The sequence below is a fragment of the Xiphophorus couchianus genome, chromosome 13 (assembly GCF_001444195.1).
Source record: "Xiphophorus couchianus chromosome 13, X_couchianus-1.0, whole genome shotgun sequence".
In the NCBI taxonomy this organism is placed as follows: domain Eukaryota; kingdom Metazoa; phylum Chordata; class Actinopteri; order Cyprinodontiformes; family Poeciliidae; genus Xiphophorus; species Xiphophorus couchianus.
In genome coordinates, this window is record NC_040240.1 from 5319661 (window position 1) to 5334066 (window position 14406).

The 14406-nt window shown below is 38.7% G+C and overlaps 2 protein-coding genes across 5 annotated transcripts; one reads left to right on the plus strand and one right to left on the minus strand.

The window, feature by feature from the left end:
• Positions 1-695: 695 nt before the first annotated feature.
• Positions 696-7638, minus strand: LOC114155318 (uncharacterized). 3 transcript variants are annotated; one of them, XM_028035155.1, is made up of 7 exons: positions 7488-7638; positions 6463-6553; positions 6111-6136; positions 1793-1833; positions 1331-1710; positions 1121-1251; positions 696-796 (listed from the first exon to the last, which is right to left on the minus strand). In XM_028035155.1, the coding sequence occupies exons 3-7, from the start codon at positions 6125-6127 to the stop codon at positions 727-729; spliced, it is 639 nt and encodes a 212-aa protein (XP_027890956.1). In that variant the 5' UTR covers positions 6128-6136; positions 6463-6553; positions 7488-7638; the 3' UTR covers positions 696-726. The 3 variants fall into 3 exon arrangements, with proteins under 3 accessions (XP_027890956.1, XP_027890959.1, XP_027890957.1); XM_028035156.1 differs by having other exon boundaries at positions 706-796; positions 1104-1251; XM_028035158.1 differs by lacking the exons at positions 6111-6136; positions 6463-6553; positions 7488-7638 and adding an exon at positions 3004-3244.
• rpl14 (ribosomal protein L14) lies at positions 7373-11456 on the plus strand. Of its 2 annotated transcripts, none has more exons than XM_028035161.1 (6): positions 7373-7396; positions 8585-8686; positions 8775-8869; positions 9285-9384; positions 10498-10551; positions 11361-11456. In XM_028035161.1, the coding sequence occupies exons 1-6, from the start codon at positions 7388-7390 to the stop codon at positions 11418-11420; spliced, it is 420 nt and encodes a 139-aa protein (XP_027890962.1). In that variant the 5' UTR covers positions 7373-7387; the 3' UTR covers positions 11421-11456. The 2 variants fall into 2 exon arrangements, with proteins under 2 accessions (XP_027890962.1, XP_027890963.1); XM_028035162.1 differs by lacking the exon at positions 7373-7396 and adding an exon at positions 7987-8080.
• Positions 11457-14406: the final 2950 nt, after the last annotated feature.

Here is a 14406-nt window from a genome sequence, read left to right on the forward strand (position 1 = left end):
TAAACTATAAAAGGTTCCTTTTATTTTGGCCACTGCTGAAGACAAATACTCTGATGCGATCAAATACAATAACTGATAGGTTTATTTTAATTCCTATCTAGCAAAGATTCAGACAGAGGCAATTGTCTTTTCTGCAGAAAGAGAGAGATTTGAAAGCAGATGCGACGAATCGCTGTAAAACACTGTCTGGGATCAACTCTGCCAGATCTTTCTCTGCATTTGGTTTTATTAGAAAATACAAGGAAGGAGGTTGGGCCTTCTCACATAGTCACACAAAGAATTTGACCAATGGCCTTTTTCTACAGGGCGCTGTGGAATCTTCTGTGGACATGCCCTTAAAAGGGCATGGCTGACCACAACTAATCAATTACAGATGTAAGCTGATACCACAGGAATGTGCAAAGTCTCTAGCCTCCAGGCAAACATCCTACAAATGGTTAATAGTATTTCACAGAAGAAAAGAAGTCAAGTAACATCAAACAAAATAATAATGTGAAAACATAACCTTTCAAATTAACTCACAAGTAAATGAACTTAGATAATTATTCTAACAATAACCCATAAAACAGCGGCTCATCACGGTTGACACGCAAATTGAAGCAGTCACGTGACCCATGCAATCTGAGGCCTCGTTTGTTCCCAGTCATGTGGTTTTCAACAAGACAACACAAGCCTCGAAGCCTGGCTTCAGATAGCCCATCACTAGCATGAATGAGAAAAACTTAGTCACGTTCCACCTTTCTGCAACTGAGTCATGTTGCTTTTGGGGAGGATGTTGCCCTTCTGCTGTTGACACCTGCAGGGAAGAGAATAGAAAATAATTACTATGCTGGGTTTACGCCGGTACTGTGAAGAGCTCCACTGCTTTTTATGAATCCAACTGAACCTAAAAGTCGGTCTCACATCTGTAGGAGGGTCCAGTATCATTTACTGGTCAGTTTCAGTCTAAGACTGTTGGTCGTATTTAGAGATGCAACACACAGTACTTTCATGCCTCAAGTTGGGCTAACTAAAGAAAGACGGCTCCAAGTTTTAAAAAAGGCGTGTTTGTGTTTTAAATATATGAAAATCTTTCATGTTTCACCACTTATTCTGACGCCCACCTTAAACGGACACCCACCTCTGTCTTTGTCTGATGATTTTGAGATTCTGCATGAAAGCGGATTTGCGAGAAGCCACCAGTTTACGACGCTCCTCTTCCAACCTCTTCCCCACTGGGCCCTGTTTCACCTTCGCCCAGTCCTCTTTGGTCTGAGCATAAAACACATCGTTAGGGATCCCAGGCTGGCATTCAGGATAAATGTTCACACATTCACAGTCAATCACTCACCATGTCTTTGAAAGGCTCCCCATGGTAATAACTCTGTAATGCAGGATCGGGTATTCCCTCTGTAAACATCTGATTCAGGCAGGAAGCCACCAGATGCAGCTCGTCTCCATCAAAGCCGTACACCTTCTGGTCCTCACAGGTCACCAGGACAAGCTGGTCACATGGGTACGAAGTTCCCTCCACATAGCCGATAACCTCCATCTTTGTTGTTTTGGGAAGATAAAACTTTCCCCATGCGTTGACCACTGCAGGCCTGTCATTGTACTCTGTGTCCTCCACTGGTCCAACGGTCAGTTTGGGCCCATCTGGATAAGGCAGAGGCATTTCTTTGCCTCTATTTTCAGACACAATCTTTGACACCACTGCCAGATACTCTGGAACTGAAGGACATCACAGACATCAGGAATTTGTGAAGAAAAACAAACTTTTCATTTTCAATTGCAGCAGATGTATCTACCCTACCTCTTTTTCCATTACATTGTCGTAAATTCTCCAATCTTCTTCTGAAAGATACAAACAAAATCCCCCCAAAAACATGTTTTAAATCCTTTTTTGAGTCTGTATTATACATTTCACACTTTTTCTCTCAATTTAAATAATGAAAAACCAACTTTAATTCTTATCTGTTCTGCTTAGAAGTAGCATCACTAACAGACTTTTTTTTTTTTTCCAAAAATGATGTTTGACCCTTAGGCTTCAGGTTCTATGAGTTTATTCAGAGATAATCTATAACACAGAAATGGCATCGGGAATTTGGGTTTTATTCTTCTCTCTCTTCTTCCATCTGCCCCAGTGGAAACAGAGTCCTTAGGCGAACATCATCCACTTTGTATGAGTGGATCATCATCCCAGGAAATTCCACAGCTTCTTTCTTAATTCACATTCTGAGGGTTATTTAACAACTATTGAAGCAAGGGGCCTTTCTGTATGGAGTCTTCATGCTCTCCCAGTCCATGTGTGGGTTCTCACCAGGTACTCCAGCTTCTTCCCAACATCCAATATGTATGTTAGGGTAGGTTTGCTGGGCAGACTTTATTATTGTCACATTGTACAATAATGAGGTTCCATCAGTGGAGTTTTAGTTTAAAAAAATAAACAGATTGTATTGCATGTATGTTCAAAACAGCATTGTGAGACCAAGGTTGCCAGTATTTAATGGAAAATGAAACCCCAAAATTATTTCTTATACAATAAGAATATCACATAGGACCAATTAAGAGACAGAAATGTTAGACTTCTGAAAAGTATATTTATTTCTATACAAACGTGGTTGATGCTCCTGGTTCAGAGGCTAACGTGGTTGTCTTGAAATTTCAAGGTTTTGGTTCAATTCCAGATTCCTTCCATCATAGGTCGATGTGTCCTTGGACAAGACTTTAAAAATGTGCATCTATGTTATTGGGCCTGGTAACTCATCCTTCCCTCAACAATACCCCATAGATTTTCTATTGTGGAAAAAAAAAACTATTTTCCGCTGTTCAACTTTAAAAATCCTAGTTCAAAATGCAACTGTAAAACCCATAAAAAACAAACAAAATCAAAAAATAAATTTTTTTATTGCTATACAAGTACAATATATATTAGCTAAAGTCTTTGCAACAAACAAGAACATGTTAATCCAAGTTGCAGTAAGTGAGCAAAATGATATGGAAAATGAGCAAACTGAGCCAGACCTTATGGTACATAGTCCAAAAGAATTTGATTCATCTTCATCCTCCAGGAGACTGATCCATCGTTTGATCCCTCATGTTGTCACTTGATCCTTTACATTTTCTCACTCCTCATGAAACCCAGGGTTTGTGATCCACGCCCAACTAGAACTTGTCAGCACAAGAATTCGCTTATCTTCTTTAACTTTTCAGACACTCTGTCATCGGCTTGTAGTTTTGGAACAGTGTAGTGCAAATATTCAAAATCCATTTACCTTTCAGGTGTTAAGAGCTGGTAGGTCCTTTTATTTCACCTCCATATCTTGTAGAAGAAGAAGAGCCAAAACGACTTGAGTCCACAACATTTCAGCCATGAAAAGCGCAACAGATTCCCAGAGCAGGGATACGTCTCAGCTGAAACAGGGTGTCGCAGCCTTTCGTTCCAAAAAAAGCAAAAAAAAAAAAAAAAAACTCCAATAAAGGCTGTGGGTGGTAACGGGTGGTTTGGGATTTGTACGCACTTTGACTTGATTCATTTATTGTTAAAGTTGAAATAAAAGGTCTTGTAACTTAGTTGAAATAAAAAAATACTCTCAATTTAATGTTCAAGTGGTCAAAAAAAAAAAAAAATCATTCTCCAAAAACCTCCCGTCCACACCAGACATTCACCAAACAATCCACCCAGCACCCGGTGTGTTCTTAATTGCTCAAATTGGTGGGCGGGTCTAACAATTAACAACGTAATCTAAATAATTCCAAATATAAAAATTAATTACAAATTTTGATTCTAAATTAACTTAAATATATTCCAACTACCCAAAGAACAAAACAAAATTGGTAGAAATTATAAACTACAAAACTTTTACATAAATGGCCCCGACACAGGGTCAGTCTGGCATCATCTTCAGAATTTATTTCAATCCCATCCTGGGGTTATCCTGAGGACTTTATTCAGGTCAGATCATGTTTCTTGTCATCAGTTATCCAAGGCGCACCGCATTATAAGGCGCATAGAATAGACGCTACAGTAGAGGCTGGGGTTACGTTATGCATCCATTAGATGGAACTGCGATAAAGGGAATGTCGACAAAATAGTCAGATAGGTCAGTCAAACTTTATTAATAGATTACAAACCAGCGTTCTGAAAACTCCGTTCATTCCCAAAATGAACAGCTGTTGCTTCCTCCACTTCCGCACCATTGATTGTTCATGTTAAATTCTCTCGCTGCTGCTCTATGGGCTCTTTGCACCTCAGCTTCTGCGTTCGGGGAAAAGCGGCTCAATTGTTTCCAATCTATTGAAAAAGGCATTTTACACTGGGTATTTGCAGGGCTTGTCCAAGGTAACAATTAATGATGTACATTGAGCCGAAGCCCCGACTAGTAAGCTGGAGAAAGGTTTTAAGGTGTTTGCCTCGTTATACACAGATACGAAGGTGAGTTTTACTTTCTTTAAACTTTGTGGCTAACATTAGCTTTAGCTTATGCTAGACATTTTTCTTGTAAAAATGTGCTATTTAAGTATCTAAACATTTTTCATCCATTCTAACGGACAATGTTTTACCTTATGTTCAAGTATATTACGTGGTTTATTGTCGTTAGTGTCAGAGACCAAGTAACGGGGGATTTTACGGTTCAAGCTTTTTGCTTCTGAAGCCTGAGGAAACACAACAAGCCCATAGCTTAACATTAGCTCTGGTGTCGGAGTTCTAGTTCAGCTGACGGTTCAGGTTCAGTTGTTGCTTTTAGAAAAATATAGCCGTGTTCCTTAAGGTCTCTGTGTTATTTCGCTTTATTAGTTTTGCATGCTTCTTGTGAAGCAGGACGGTGTTTACAGCAGTGTGTACAGGCGGATCAGTAGCTCGGCTGTCTGGCTCTGGTCTGCTCTCTGGTTCCCATAAACTCTCTTTCAGGCTGAATACAGAAGTGTTTCCATGGAAATAACACAGAAAGCTCCTTTACCTTCTGCTTTAGGCTGAAGAAGTTGATCCGGAGTGACGTGAAGGCTGTAAACTTTGCTGTGCGGCGTTAGCTTTAACTGGTAGCAACGAATATTTACAAGCCACCGTCTTCTTAATTCAGGACCGCTTGGAAATCCATGAAAACTTAAAAGCCCATTATATTAGGAAGACAGTAATGTTCATAGTATTGTTTTATTTGCGTCTGAAATAAGACTTTGTCTTTTCTAGCTGTCATGGTAACTCAAAGAGAGCCGCATTTGCTCATGCGGTTGTGACGTCAGCGCGGCAGGTGCAAAGAGCCCATTCCCGTGTGACTGATCGCCTTGAGCTTAAACTCTGCGTTGTAAGCGTGTCTCTTAATAGGAGCCATTTTGGGGTCTTTACACAAAACCCAGCGTGCACCGCTGGCTACATCGGCGGCTGCTTTCCCCCCCGTTTCTTCTTCTACGGGGAAAATGAAGTCGGCGTCTGCTTTCCCGTTTCTTCTTCTATGGGGGAAATGAAGTCGGCGTCTGCTTTCCTCCGTTTCTTCCTCTACGGGGAAAATAAAGTCGGCGTCTGCTTTCCCGTTTCTTCTTCCACGGGGGAAAATGAAGTCGGCGGCTGCTTACAGTAGTTGCGAGACCTGTTGTGGCTCAATATTGGTCCATATATAAGGCGCACTGGATTGTAAGGCGCACTGTCGGCTTTTGAGAACATTGAAGGTTTTTAGGTGCGCCTTATAGTGCGGAAAATACGGTAATTAATATTCAAAAACACATTTAGAAGAAATCTTAAAACTTGAGTCTATTGTTCCAATACTGTCAACGGCCAACTGTCATGATATTCTCCACACATTATCTAGTGCCAAAAAGTGTGTTTTCACTTTTCTACTTATTTATCCAAGGGCAAACACACTGAATAATTACCTTTCACAAGATACCATTACCATTACACCAAATAAACTAAATAACAAAAATAACTGCTGAATCTAGAAAAAGTTATTTATAAAAGTAACATGTTAAAATAAATCCTGATGACCTCTCAGGGACGGCGGTGGTGGAATATTTTTCAGACTAACTCAGACTCACCACATAATGAAACTATTTGTATGACTCACAATTAAAGTCACACTGGCAGATTTTCATGCCAGATTATAAAGCCTCAAGTTTAAGAGAAAACTGGTACTTACATTTTACACTCTGCCATTCTGGCTTTCTGTCAATTTAAACAACAACAAGAAAATAAATACATTTTCTTCAAATATGGATATACATAAAATACAGACAAAGATAATTTGATGAAAAATAAAAATAAAAAATAGGCCAATTTCAATAGACTTTGTAAAATTATTTCATAATGATAGTATCTTTGAACAAAAAACAAGCGTATTTTGCTTTAATACCATATTTCAAACACACACACACAAACTTTGGATTTATTTTGTAAGTGTGTTATTGTCAGTATTTCTGCATCGATTTAAACTAATGGAAATAAGAGCAATAAATCCATTTGGGCATGTTTGTATAAATTAAACCTGTTACCTTGAGAGCACCAACCTCGATCTTCTTGTTGCTGAAAATGAACTTCAGCGCTCGGATCGCTTTCTCCACACCTTCGTGCTGCTTTCAGGGACTGACGGAACATTGTAAACAGAAACACCATAAATACATTAAGAATGAAGAATAACTTAATCAAATGATGAATCTCAGAGTGACTTCAATTCTAATTAAAACAGCTCAGAAAGTAGCCATGTTAGTCTTGAGCAAATTTGAATTTTAAGTAGTGTTATATAAAAACGTAACAGTCAGTAGAAACAAATCTACAATAACACAAAACAAAAAAGTTCTTCAGAGAAAATATAAAATTAACATAAACGGGAAAAGTCCTTTTTTAACAGCATAATATTCTGAACCTAATCAGCTTTATTTGTCTGCGTAAGAGGAATGTGACTGCGGCTTTCAAGAGCTCACGGCAAATACAAGATACATTTTATGGGAATTAAATAACGATAAAACAATAACATGTACAAGTATTTTCAGCCATTTTTTCCGGAAATTATAGGAGAAAAAAAGTATCGAGTATATTCTTCTTCTATCGTTTATTTATAATTACATTTATTATAAAACAGTGCGAAGAGGGTTGAGGAAAAACAAAATACAATTTTTATTCCATCTTAGCTTCCTTTAATGTGTCTGCGTTTGATTATGAAATATTTGAACAAATGTTTTTTTCATTATCAATATTATGGAAACATTCTGTATGAAAAAAAAAAACGCTTAGAAAATGTCAGCTGCGCAACAAACGAGGCGCTCCTTAAAACGCCATCTTTGTTTTCACTTCCTGTAGTTGGAAGCCTTGAAAATCTTTCGACTTTCCGCTTTTGTTCTTTTAACAATATATCTCAGATGTACCTAAAACATCACATTTGGGCATTCTTACTTTAAAAATGTTATTTTTCACCTCCTTATGTTTTCGGTAAGTAAAAATATTTCGAAATGTAACTTAACAGTAACTTAACGGAATTGAAATAATCACAAATGAGTTTAAAATAAGACCGTCTACATACCTTTAACAAGTAGTTGTTAAGAATGTCAACAAATTAAACTTGTCAGCTTGAGAGGAAGAGCCTCGTTCGTCTTGTTGCTGGAAATGAACTTCGGGACTTTTATCTGTTTCTCCACACCTTCATGTTGCCTTCAGGGACTGACGGAATATTGTAAACACCAACACTCTTGTACAATTTGACGTTGTGTTAGCGAAGACGCTCGCTATTTTGACGAAACCCTTTGACTTAGAAACTATTCCCCAGTTCACTGTAGGTATCAGCCCCTTGGTTTGTAACACCCTATTTAGGTTTGAGTTCAGCAGTTTTAGCTGACGTTGGAATCATCTTATATCCCATGAAGGCAACAAAAGTATTACGCAACCATATGTTGTTTAAGCCGTTCAAGGGTGTAAATAACATATCAAATTCACCAAGATGACAGTTTTGTTATTAGTTTCCTATTTTCAATTATCACGGTGCGTGTACATATTTATAAATGCTTTATTGTCTCCGACTTCGTGATTAGTTCACTGCGCATGCGTGTAGCGAAGGGAAGTCGTATGAGCGCCGAGCGGAAGCTGTGACGTCCTTTCTGCTCCCGGACTGCCACCATGGTGAGTTCGCCATGAGAGTCGGAGAAATTTTAACTTGAATTTCGTCTGATTTAGAGGCCCTCACATCGCTGAAGTTTCCACACGCTTTACTGAGACCCTTATAAACCTAAAATTGACACGTTATAAAAAGTCTGGTTAGTTTGTGGTGGGTTTTGTTGCCTTGTCGAAGCGTGTTGTCGGCTACTAGCCGCAACACAACGTGGTCTGTCAGGCCGTGTAGGCCCGAAGCTACCCGGTGATCGACTGAAATACACTATTCATGCATTTATAACTTCAGTTTCACTAAGCGTGTGTTTTCGTGTTGTTACTTATTTTAAGGTTCTCAGTTGTATTTTGCTAAGCGTTAGAAACGATGCATTAGCGACGCCAGCTAAGCTGTACAGTGCTGTTATACTCGCACTTTAATATCACTGTCTGCTTGTCACGATATAAGAAGTTGATTTATTTTCATGCAGCCGGTTACTCTCATATTGAGTTATGTCTGCCTTCTTATTTTTTCTGTAGGTGTTCAAACGCTTTGTAGAGATCGGCCGTGTCGCCTACATATCTTTTGGTCCCCATGCTGGCAAGCTGGTGGCCATTATAGATGTTATTGACCAAAACAGGGTAAGTAATTGTTGGATTTTGTATTATTGACCTTGGGGGGAGCAGAGCTAGAGTTTGATCAACTGAGACTTGCCTTTGCACTTTCCAGGCGCTTGTCGACGGTCCCTGCACAGGAGTGAAGAGGCAAGCCATGCCCTTCAAGTGCATGCAGCTCACTGACTACGTCATCAAAGTTCCTCACAGGTGAGCTCAGACACCTCTCTACTTTAGATTAAAAGATTCGGTCATTTAGGTACCGAGGAAAATGAGATTCGACTACATGTCAGCTTTGTTTTGCAAACGCTGCAGGAGATTACGGTGACTGCATCTTTACTTGTCTTCCACCAGACATTTACGTTCTGTGTCCGCGGGCTTCTCTGGGAATGTCGTGGTAGAAGTTTGTTTCATGAAAACATCGCAATCGCCTTCGCCAGCGCTACATGTCTCGCTTTATAGTTTTAAGCTGCACTAATTGACACCCTTTCATGAGAACTTCAGCAGGTTATTGTTTGGCATCCGAATAAATTTAGGTAGCTTTTGGGGCCCCTTTTCACTGTCTGACATGCTTTAACGTAGAAAAACTCTGTGTGTGTCCTAATGAGTGTGTGACGGTTCCCAGCGCCCGGCAGAAGTTTGTGAGGCGAGCCTGGGAGAAGGCCCAAGTCAACGAGAAGTGGTCTCAGAGCAGCTGGGCCAAGAAGATCGAGGCGAGACAGAAGGTAAAAGTCATGTCACAATCTGTTTCTTGTTTGTTGTTGTTTTTTTAAAGTTCGTTTTTGTTTTAATATTATTAGGGGTGGTCGATATGGACTTGAAGTTTTATCATGATTTTATGTGGTACTATTGTAATAATGATTTTTATTACTACTTTTTTTGGGTAACTGTATGACTGACTGTTTGTCGTCAGTCACAAATACCGATGTTGAGAAACACACACACGTGTAATGCGCTTCTTTAGCACACCAGTCATATAAACCAGTGTGACAGGCTGCCATAGTAACTGCATTTAGTCGTATTTTCAAATGTATCTCATTGCTTTGGTCAATGGTATCATTGACCAAAGGAGAAATAAAATAGTAAAATTAACAGTAAAGACAATACGGACAGGTTTCAGTGGCATTAATTGTAATTTATCGTGACGATAAATGTTGTCCATCATTCCTTTTTTTTTTTTACCAAATCAAAGTTAACAGCGAGTTAATCTCAGGTGTTTTGTTAAAGTATTCATTTGGATTTTTATTTTATTTTTTTCCCAATAGATATTCTGTAAATTTATCGGTAATAGTTCCTAATCTATAGTTAGAAAAATACATCAACTTGCTGGGAAAAGTAAAAACCTCCTCTGAGTGGTGGAAAATGGCATACAGCTTTACGTGTGTGTGTGCTATACAAGACCACCTCACTGCGAGTTTGCTGGGATGAGATCTGGAAAACACTGGAACACACCATCTATTATGATGTTGCCCAACTAACAATAACCACAGATCTAACAGGGCTACACACCAGCAGGCCAAACCTGGAGAAACAAGTCGCTAAGCTGAAAAAACTGCATCCAACACAACAACGATGTCTTGTGAATTTATAGGCTAATAACTGCTAACATTTTGTTTAATCCCACTGATATGAACATTGTCAGCTTGAGTTGTTTAACGATGTTAAAGTGAGGTGATGTTGCTGATCAGCTTCCACCATTTGGAGGATTCTCCAGGTTCCACGTTAAAAGCCAAAATATGTACTTTAAAAAAATTGAAATCTCCGGAAATTTGAGTGTTGAAAAGTTTTGACATGAAGATTGAGTTCTGTCTCTGACCTTTGAATCTTCATGTTCACAGAGGGCCAAGATGTCTGACTTTGACCGCTACAAGGTGATGAAGGCCAAAAGGATGGTGAGTACAACAGACACAGGAGCCACCTCGATCAGGACGTTCTGATTAGTGACACAAAAGCCAACAAGACTCACATTTTCACACTGAGGTCCTGAATGCAGAATACAGAACTTCCTGGAACTTTTCTGGAACCTTAGTCCATTTCTTGTTTCCACTTTGGGCTCATAAACCAGATTATTTATGCAAATTACCACTAAGCAACTGATTCTTCTCAGTCTGGGTACGCAGATTTCCGAAACCGTCAACAGCAGAGTCGTGAATGCAATCAAAAACGATGAAATCGGACTAAAAAGAATTCATTTTGAATTATCTGACCTGATTATGGTTTCAAAGCCTTGTACTGCCACTACATACATAGGTAGGCTGTTCAAATTCATAATCGAATCCATAAGCAGTGATTGATGAAGAATTGGAGCAAGTTGTTGGTTTTAATCTGTACCTCAGAACATAAATGCGGTAAAATGTTCCAACGTAATAAATATGATCTGTTAAAAATGCTTTTATCAGATGGTTTCTGAAAGCAGAATTCCAATTTTATTTTAAATATTTCCACTAAGATTTTGATATTGTCAATGTGTTTTTATGTAAACTGTCAAACTTACATTTAGCACAAGTTTAAATGTTTTAAAACTGTTGTGTAATTTAAAACGGGTAAAGAAGATGGTTTCTACAAGCTGCCAACTTGGTTTGTGCGATGGTAGCCAAAAGCATCTTATGAGTTATTAGTTTGAACGTGTGCAGTGGAAGTTAATAATTTTGAAGCAGCACATTAATCAGTGCACTATTTTTTTTTTTTTTTTTTTGTGCAGAGAAACAAGATCATCAAGCATGAGGTGATGAAGCTCCAAAAGGAGGCGGCAAAGAAGTGAACAATTTTCACAAAATAAATTCTCTGTTCAGTTATTCATCTGTCTTCTGTGTATTAATTTATTGTAATTTTAATATAACTCACTATTGAATATATAGTAACTACAGCCATCCAAAGTTTTGCATCATGCAACAAATTGTCAAATGGGCACAGACTTCCTTGAACTTTAACGGGTCAATGTGTGCGAGTCCATTTGTTCAATGCAACCTGTTTCCCTGCATCAATCGACTCCTTTCAAAGGAATTGATTACCATAGCAACATTCCTTTTTTTTTTTTTTTTAAAGCAGTGAAATGCATAAAACTTGCATGGCAGTGTCCCATGAGTGACCAGGGTTTAACGCAGATTTAGGCAAAAAAAAATTCCACCCTGTTATGTCAGAGGTTAACACAAAGTATATTGTCACATGTCAACATACATGTGCCTGTAATATTGGGTCCTTGTAAAATTTTGTTCCATCGGAATAATAATGTATTTACTAGTCTATGAGTTACCTTGAATATTGAAAGTCGTTCTGCTACAATATAAAGTTTTTGTAAGACTTTACATAAATATTAAAGTTTTATATCTTTAAGACAAAAACGGACCACAAAATGCAAAATGAAGGCAAGACAGATTAAACATGGGCTTTACATCCCTACTCCAAAACATGAACAGGAAACAGGCTACTACTTTAAAATGAGGCTCCCCTCGTAAAAGGCTAGTAAATAGTTAAGATATACAAATTATCTCCAAGCATTTTACAAATGAACTGTTTACGTATTATGTAAAGATGAGAAGGTACAATCTCCTGGTAACTTGCCAAATAATTAGCCAAATTTGTTTTCCATTTCAGACTACTTTGTGAGCACAATAAGCATTTGTAAATGTAATTTTTTTAGCATATATTATCCTTCTCACCCTTACTTAATGCATAAAAAAAAGTTAATGATAGATGAATACATAACGCATCTATTAGCCATCTATGAGGGGAACCTTATTGTGAAGTGGTACGGAAAAGAGCCCCCCAGATTATTTTAGAGCTATTTTCATGGCTAATACCGCCATCTGCTGGCAGTTTTGGTTGTGTGTTTTTCGAGTTGGTAGTATGCTTCATGATGGTCCGTTTTCATGTGCAGTCCCGTCTCCTACTACTTTTTATTTGTAGTAGGAAGATATTACACAAACATGAACACTCAACCTGTTTTCCGCACCAAATAATGCATAAACACCTTTTCACTAAAACACTTCCAAGGTGTACATAGTGCAGTTTTTAAATGGATACTTTCATACCGTAACTGTATATCAGTGTATTTACAAATTCATTGCAAAGAATTGTCCCGGTTGAATCGGACAAAAACCAGGAAGTTTACCACCGCGCGATTTTATTAAATGTCCAGTAGGGGGCAGTGTTGGCTTATTCACTATAGAGGAGAAAACAAAGCAAGATATTTCATTATTTAAATTTCAGTTTTGAAGAGAGGAAGAAAAAAAAAGCTGTTTTAAACCAAGTCCGGAGACGGTGTGTTGTCCTTTTTTTTGTGTTTAATTACTATCCGCTGCTGCTGATGGAAGGAGCCATCTTGGTGTCTTTTTATAGAGCCTGCAGTCAGCTGGGTCCTGGCTGAAACAGGCCCGCGTGCTGAGAGACAGCACAACCAGCCAAACAGGTTGCTGCTCAGATCTCAGGCGGAGCTGGTAAATATTGCATAATGGTACACTTGAACACGGCCCAGCTGGTTGAGTGAAGAGAACAGGAACAAAGAGCGTTGCCAACACACACACACACACACACCCTCTGTCACCACCGTTATCCAGCCGTCGACTTCCGTAAAAACAATTAAGAGGATGAACTGACCGGAGAGGTCGGAGGCTGTTTTAATCCAATCACTGTGTTTTCATACACCTGAGCAATTTAATTTATAATTTAATTCATGTCACCTTCACGCTGTTAGTGCGTTTCATAGCGTTACGGCAGACTCTTAAATGAACAGAGGTCAGGAGGAGAGAAGTGGGCTAAAGTTAAATCTGTAAATTATCAGGGCAGATAAAGTAAACGCGCTGCTTTCCGTGCGTAGCTCTGACGTCTCAGCTTACGGCGCTGTCATTCATGGGCACCAAACCGGAAACGGCAACAATTATTCTTTCAAGATAAAAGCGCAGAATCTATTTCAGTTTTAGTACACAAGAGAAAACCAGTTTTTCATGTCAGCATTGTATCCGGTTCTAATTGGGTTATACTTCGATGCCCTTTAATTCTAATACCTACAATTAAACAGTTTTATTTGGAATAATTGTTCATTAAGTGTTACATGCATTTTATTTGTCCAACTTATTAATTAAATAATTTGTAAAAGGCTCGTCTGAAACATTGGCGGCTTTTAATATGAGTGGTATGGCTCTCTGCTACGGGTGGCATGACGTAGGGGGCATCCTAAGCATTCGGAGGTCCAATTAGATGTGCCCTAATGAGCTTTCTATTCCATTGCTGAATTTTGAGTTTATTTTAAGCCTGTTTACCACGACTGACTAATGACTGAAGACTGAATAAAGATTTTGTCCAATTCGTTGCCTCTAGTTTAGTAATAACTTAAAAAAGCGATTTCACTGGCTTTTCTTAGCGTGTTTGCTAGTTTGTTTTAGACAGTTTATCCCCCTTTATTATTAGTCCTAAACAACCTTGTAGATGTATCTATAGATAAGGCTTAACACTGCAACAGGTGAAATTAGTAACTTTAACAAACTCTAATTATTGTTTCATCATGGCACCTGTCAGTGTGTGGGATTGTTTGGCAGTGAGGATTTTTCCTCAAAAGTCACTGTACTGCATCATAGGTGGGCAGAATGGGCAAGATAATTGGTTGGTTGAGTGAGTTTGACGGGTGATAAATTGCGACGGTTAGATGACTGGATCAGAGCGTCTTCAGAACTGCAGCTCTTGCTGTTTTGAGGATATTGGGCTGGTGTTCCCAGTCCGCTGTGGTCAATATCTATGAAAAGTGACCCAGG

What these genes read in the sequence shown, in the direction of transcription:
- rpl14 (XM_028035161.1), top strand. An exon ending in ATGTTATTGACCAAAACAGG is followed by an intron (nt 8,687 to 8,774) that starts GTAAGTAATTGT and finishes TGCACTTTCCAG; the next exon opens with GCGCTTGTCGACGGTCCCTG. An exon ending in TGATGAAGGCCAAAAGGATG is followed by an intron (nt 10,552 to 11,360) that starts GTGAGTACAACA and finishes TTTTTTGTGCAG; the next exon opens with AGAAACAAGATCATCAAGCA.
- LOC114155318 (XM_028035155.1), bottom strand. An exon ending in ACAATGTAATGGAAAAAGAG is followed by an intron (nt 1,711 to 1,792) that starts GTAGGGTAGATA and finishes GATGTCCTTCAG; the next exon opens with TTCCAGAGTATCTGGCAGTG. An exon ending in GGGAGCCTTTCAAAGACATG is followed by an intron (nt 1,252 to 1,330) that starts GTGAGTGATTGA and finishes TTTTATGCTCAG; the next exon opens with ACCAAAGAGGACTGGGCGAA.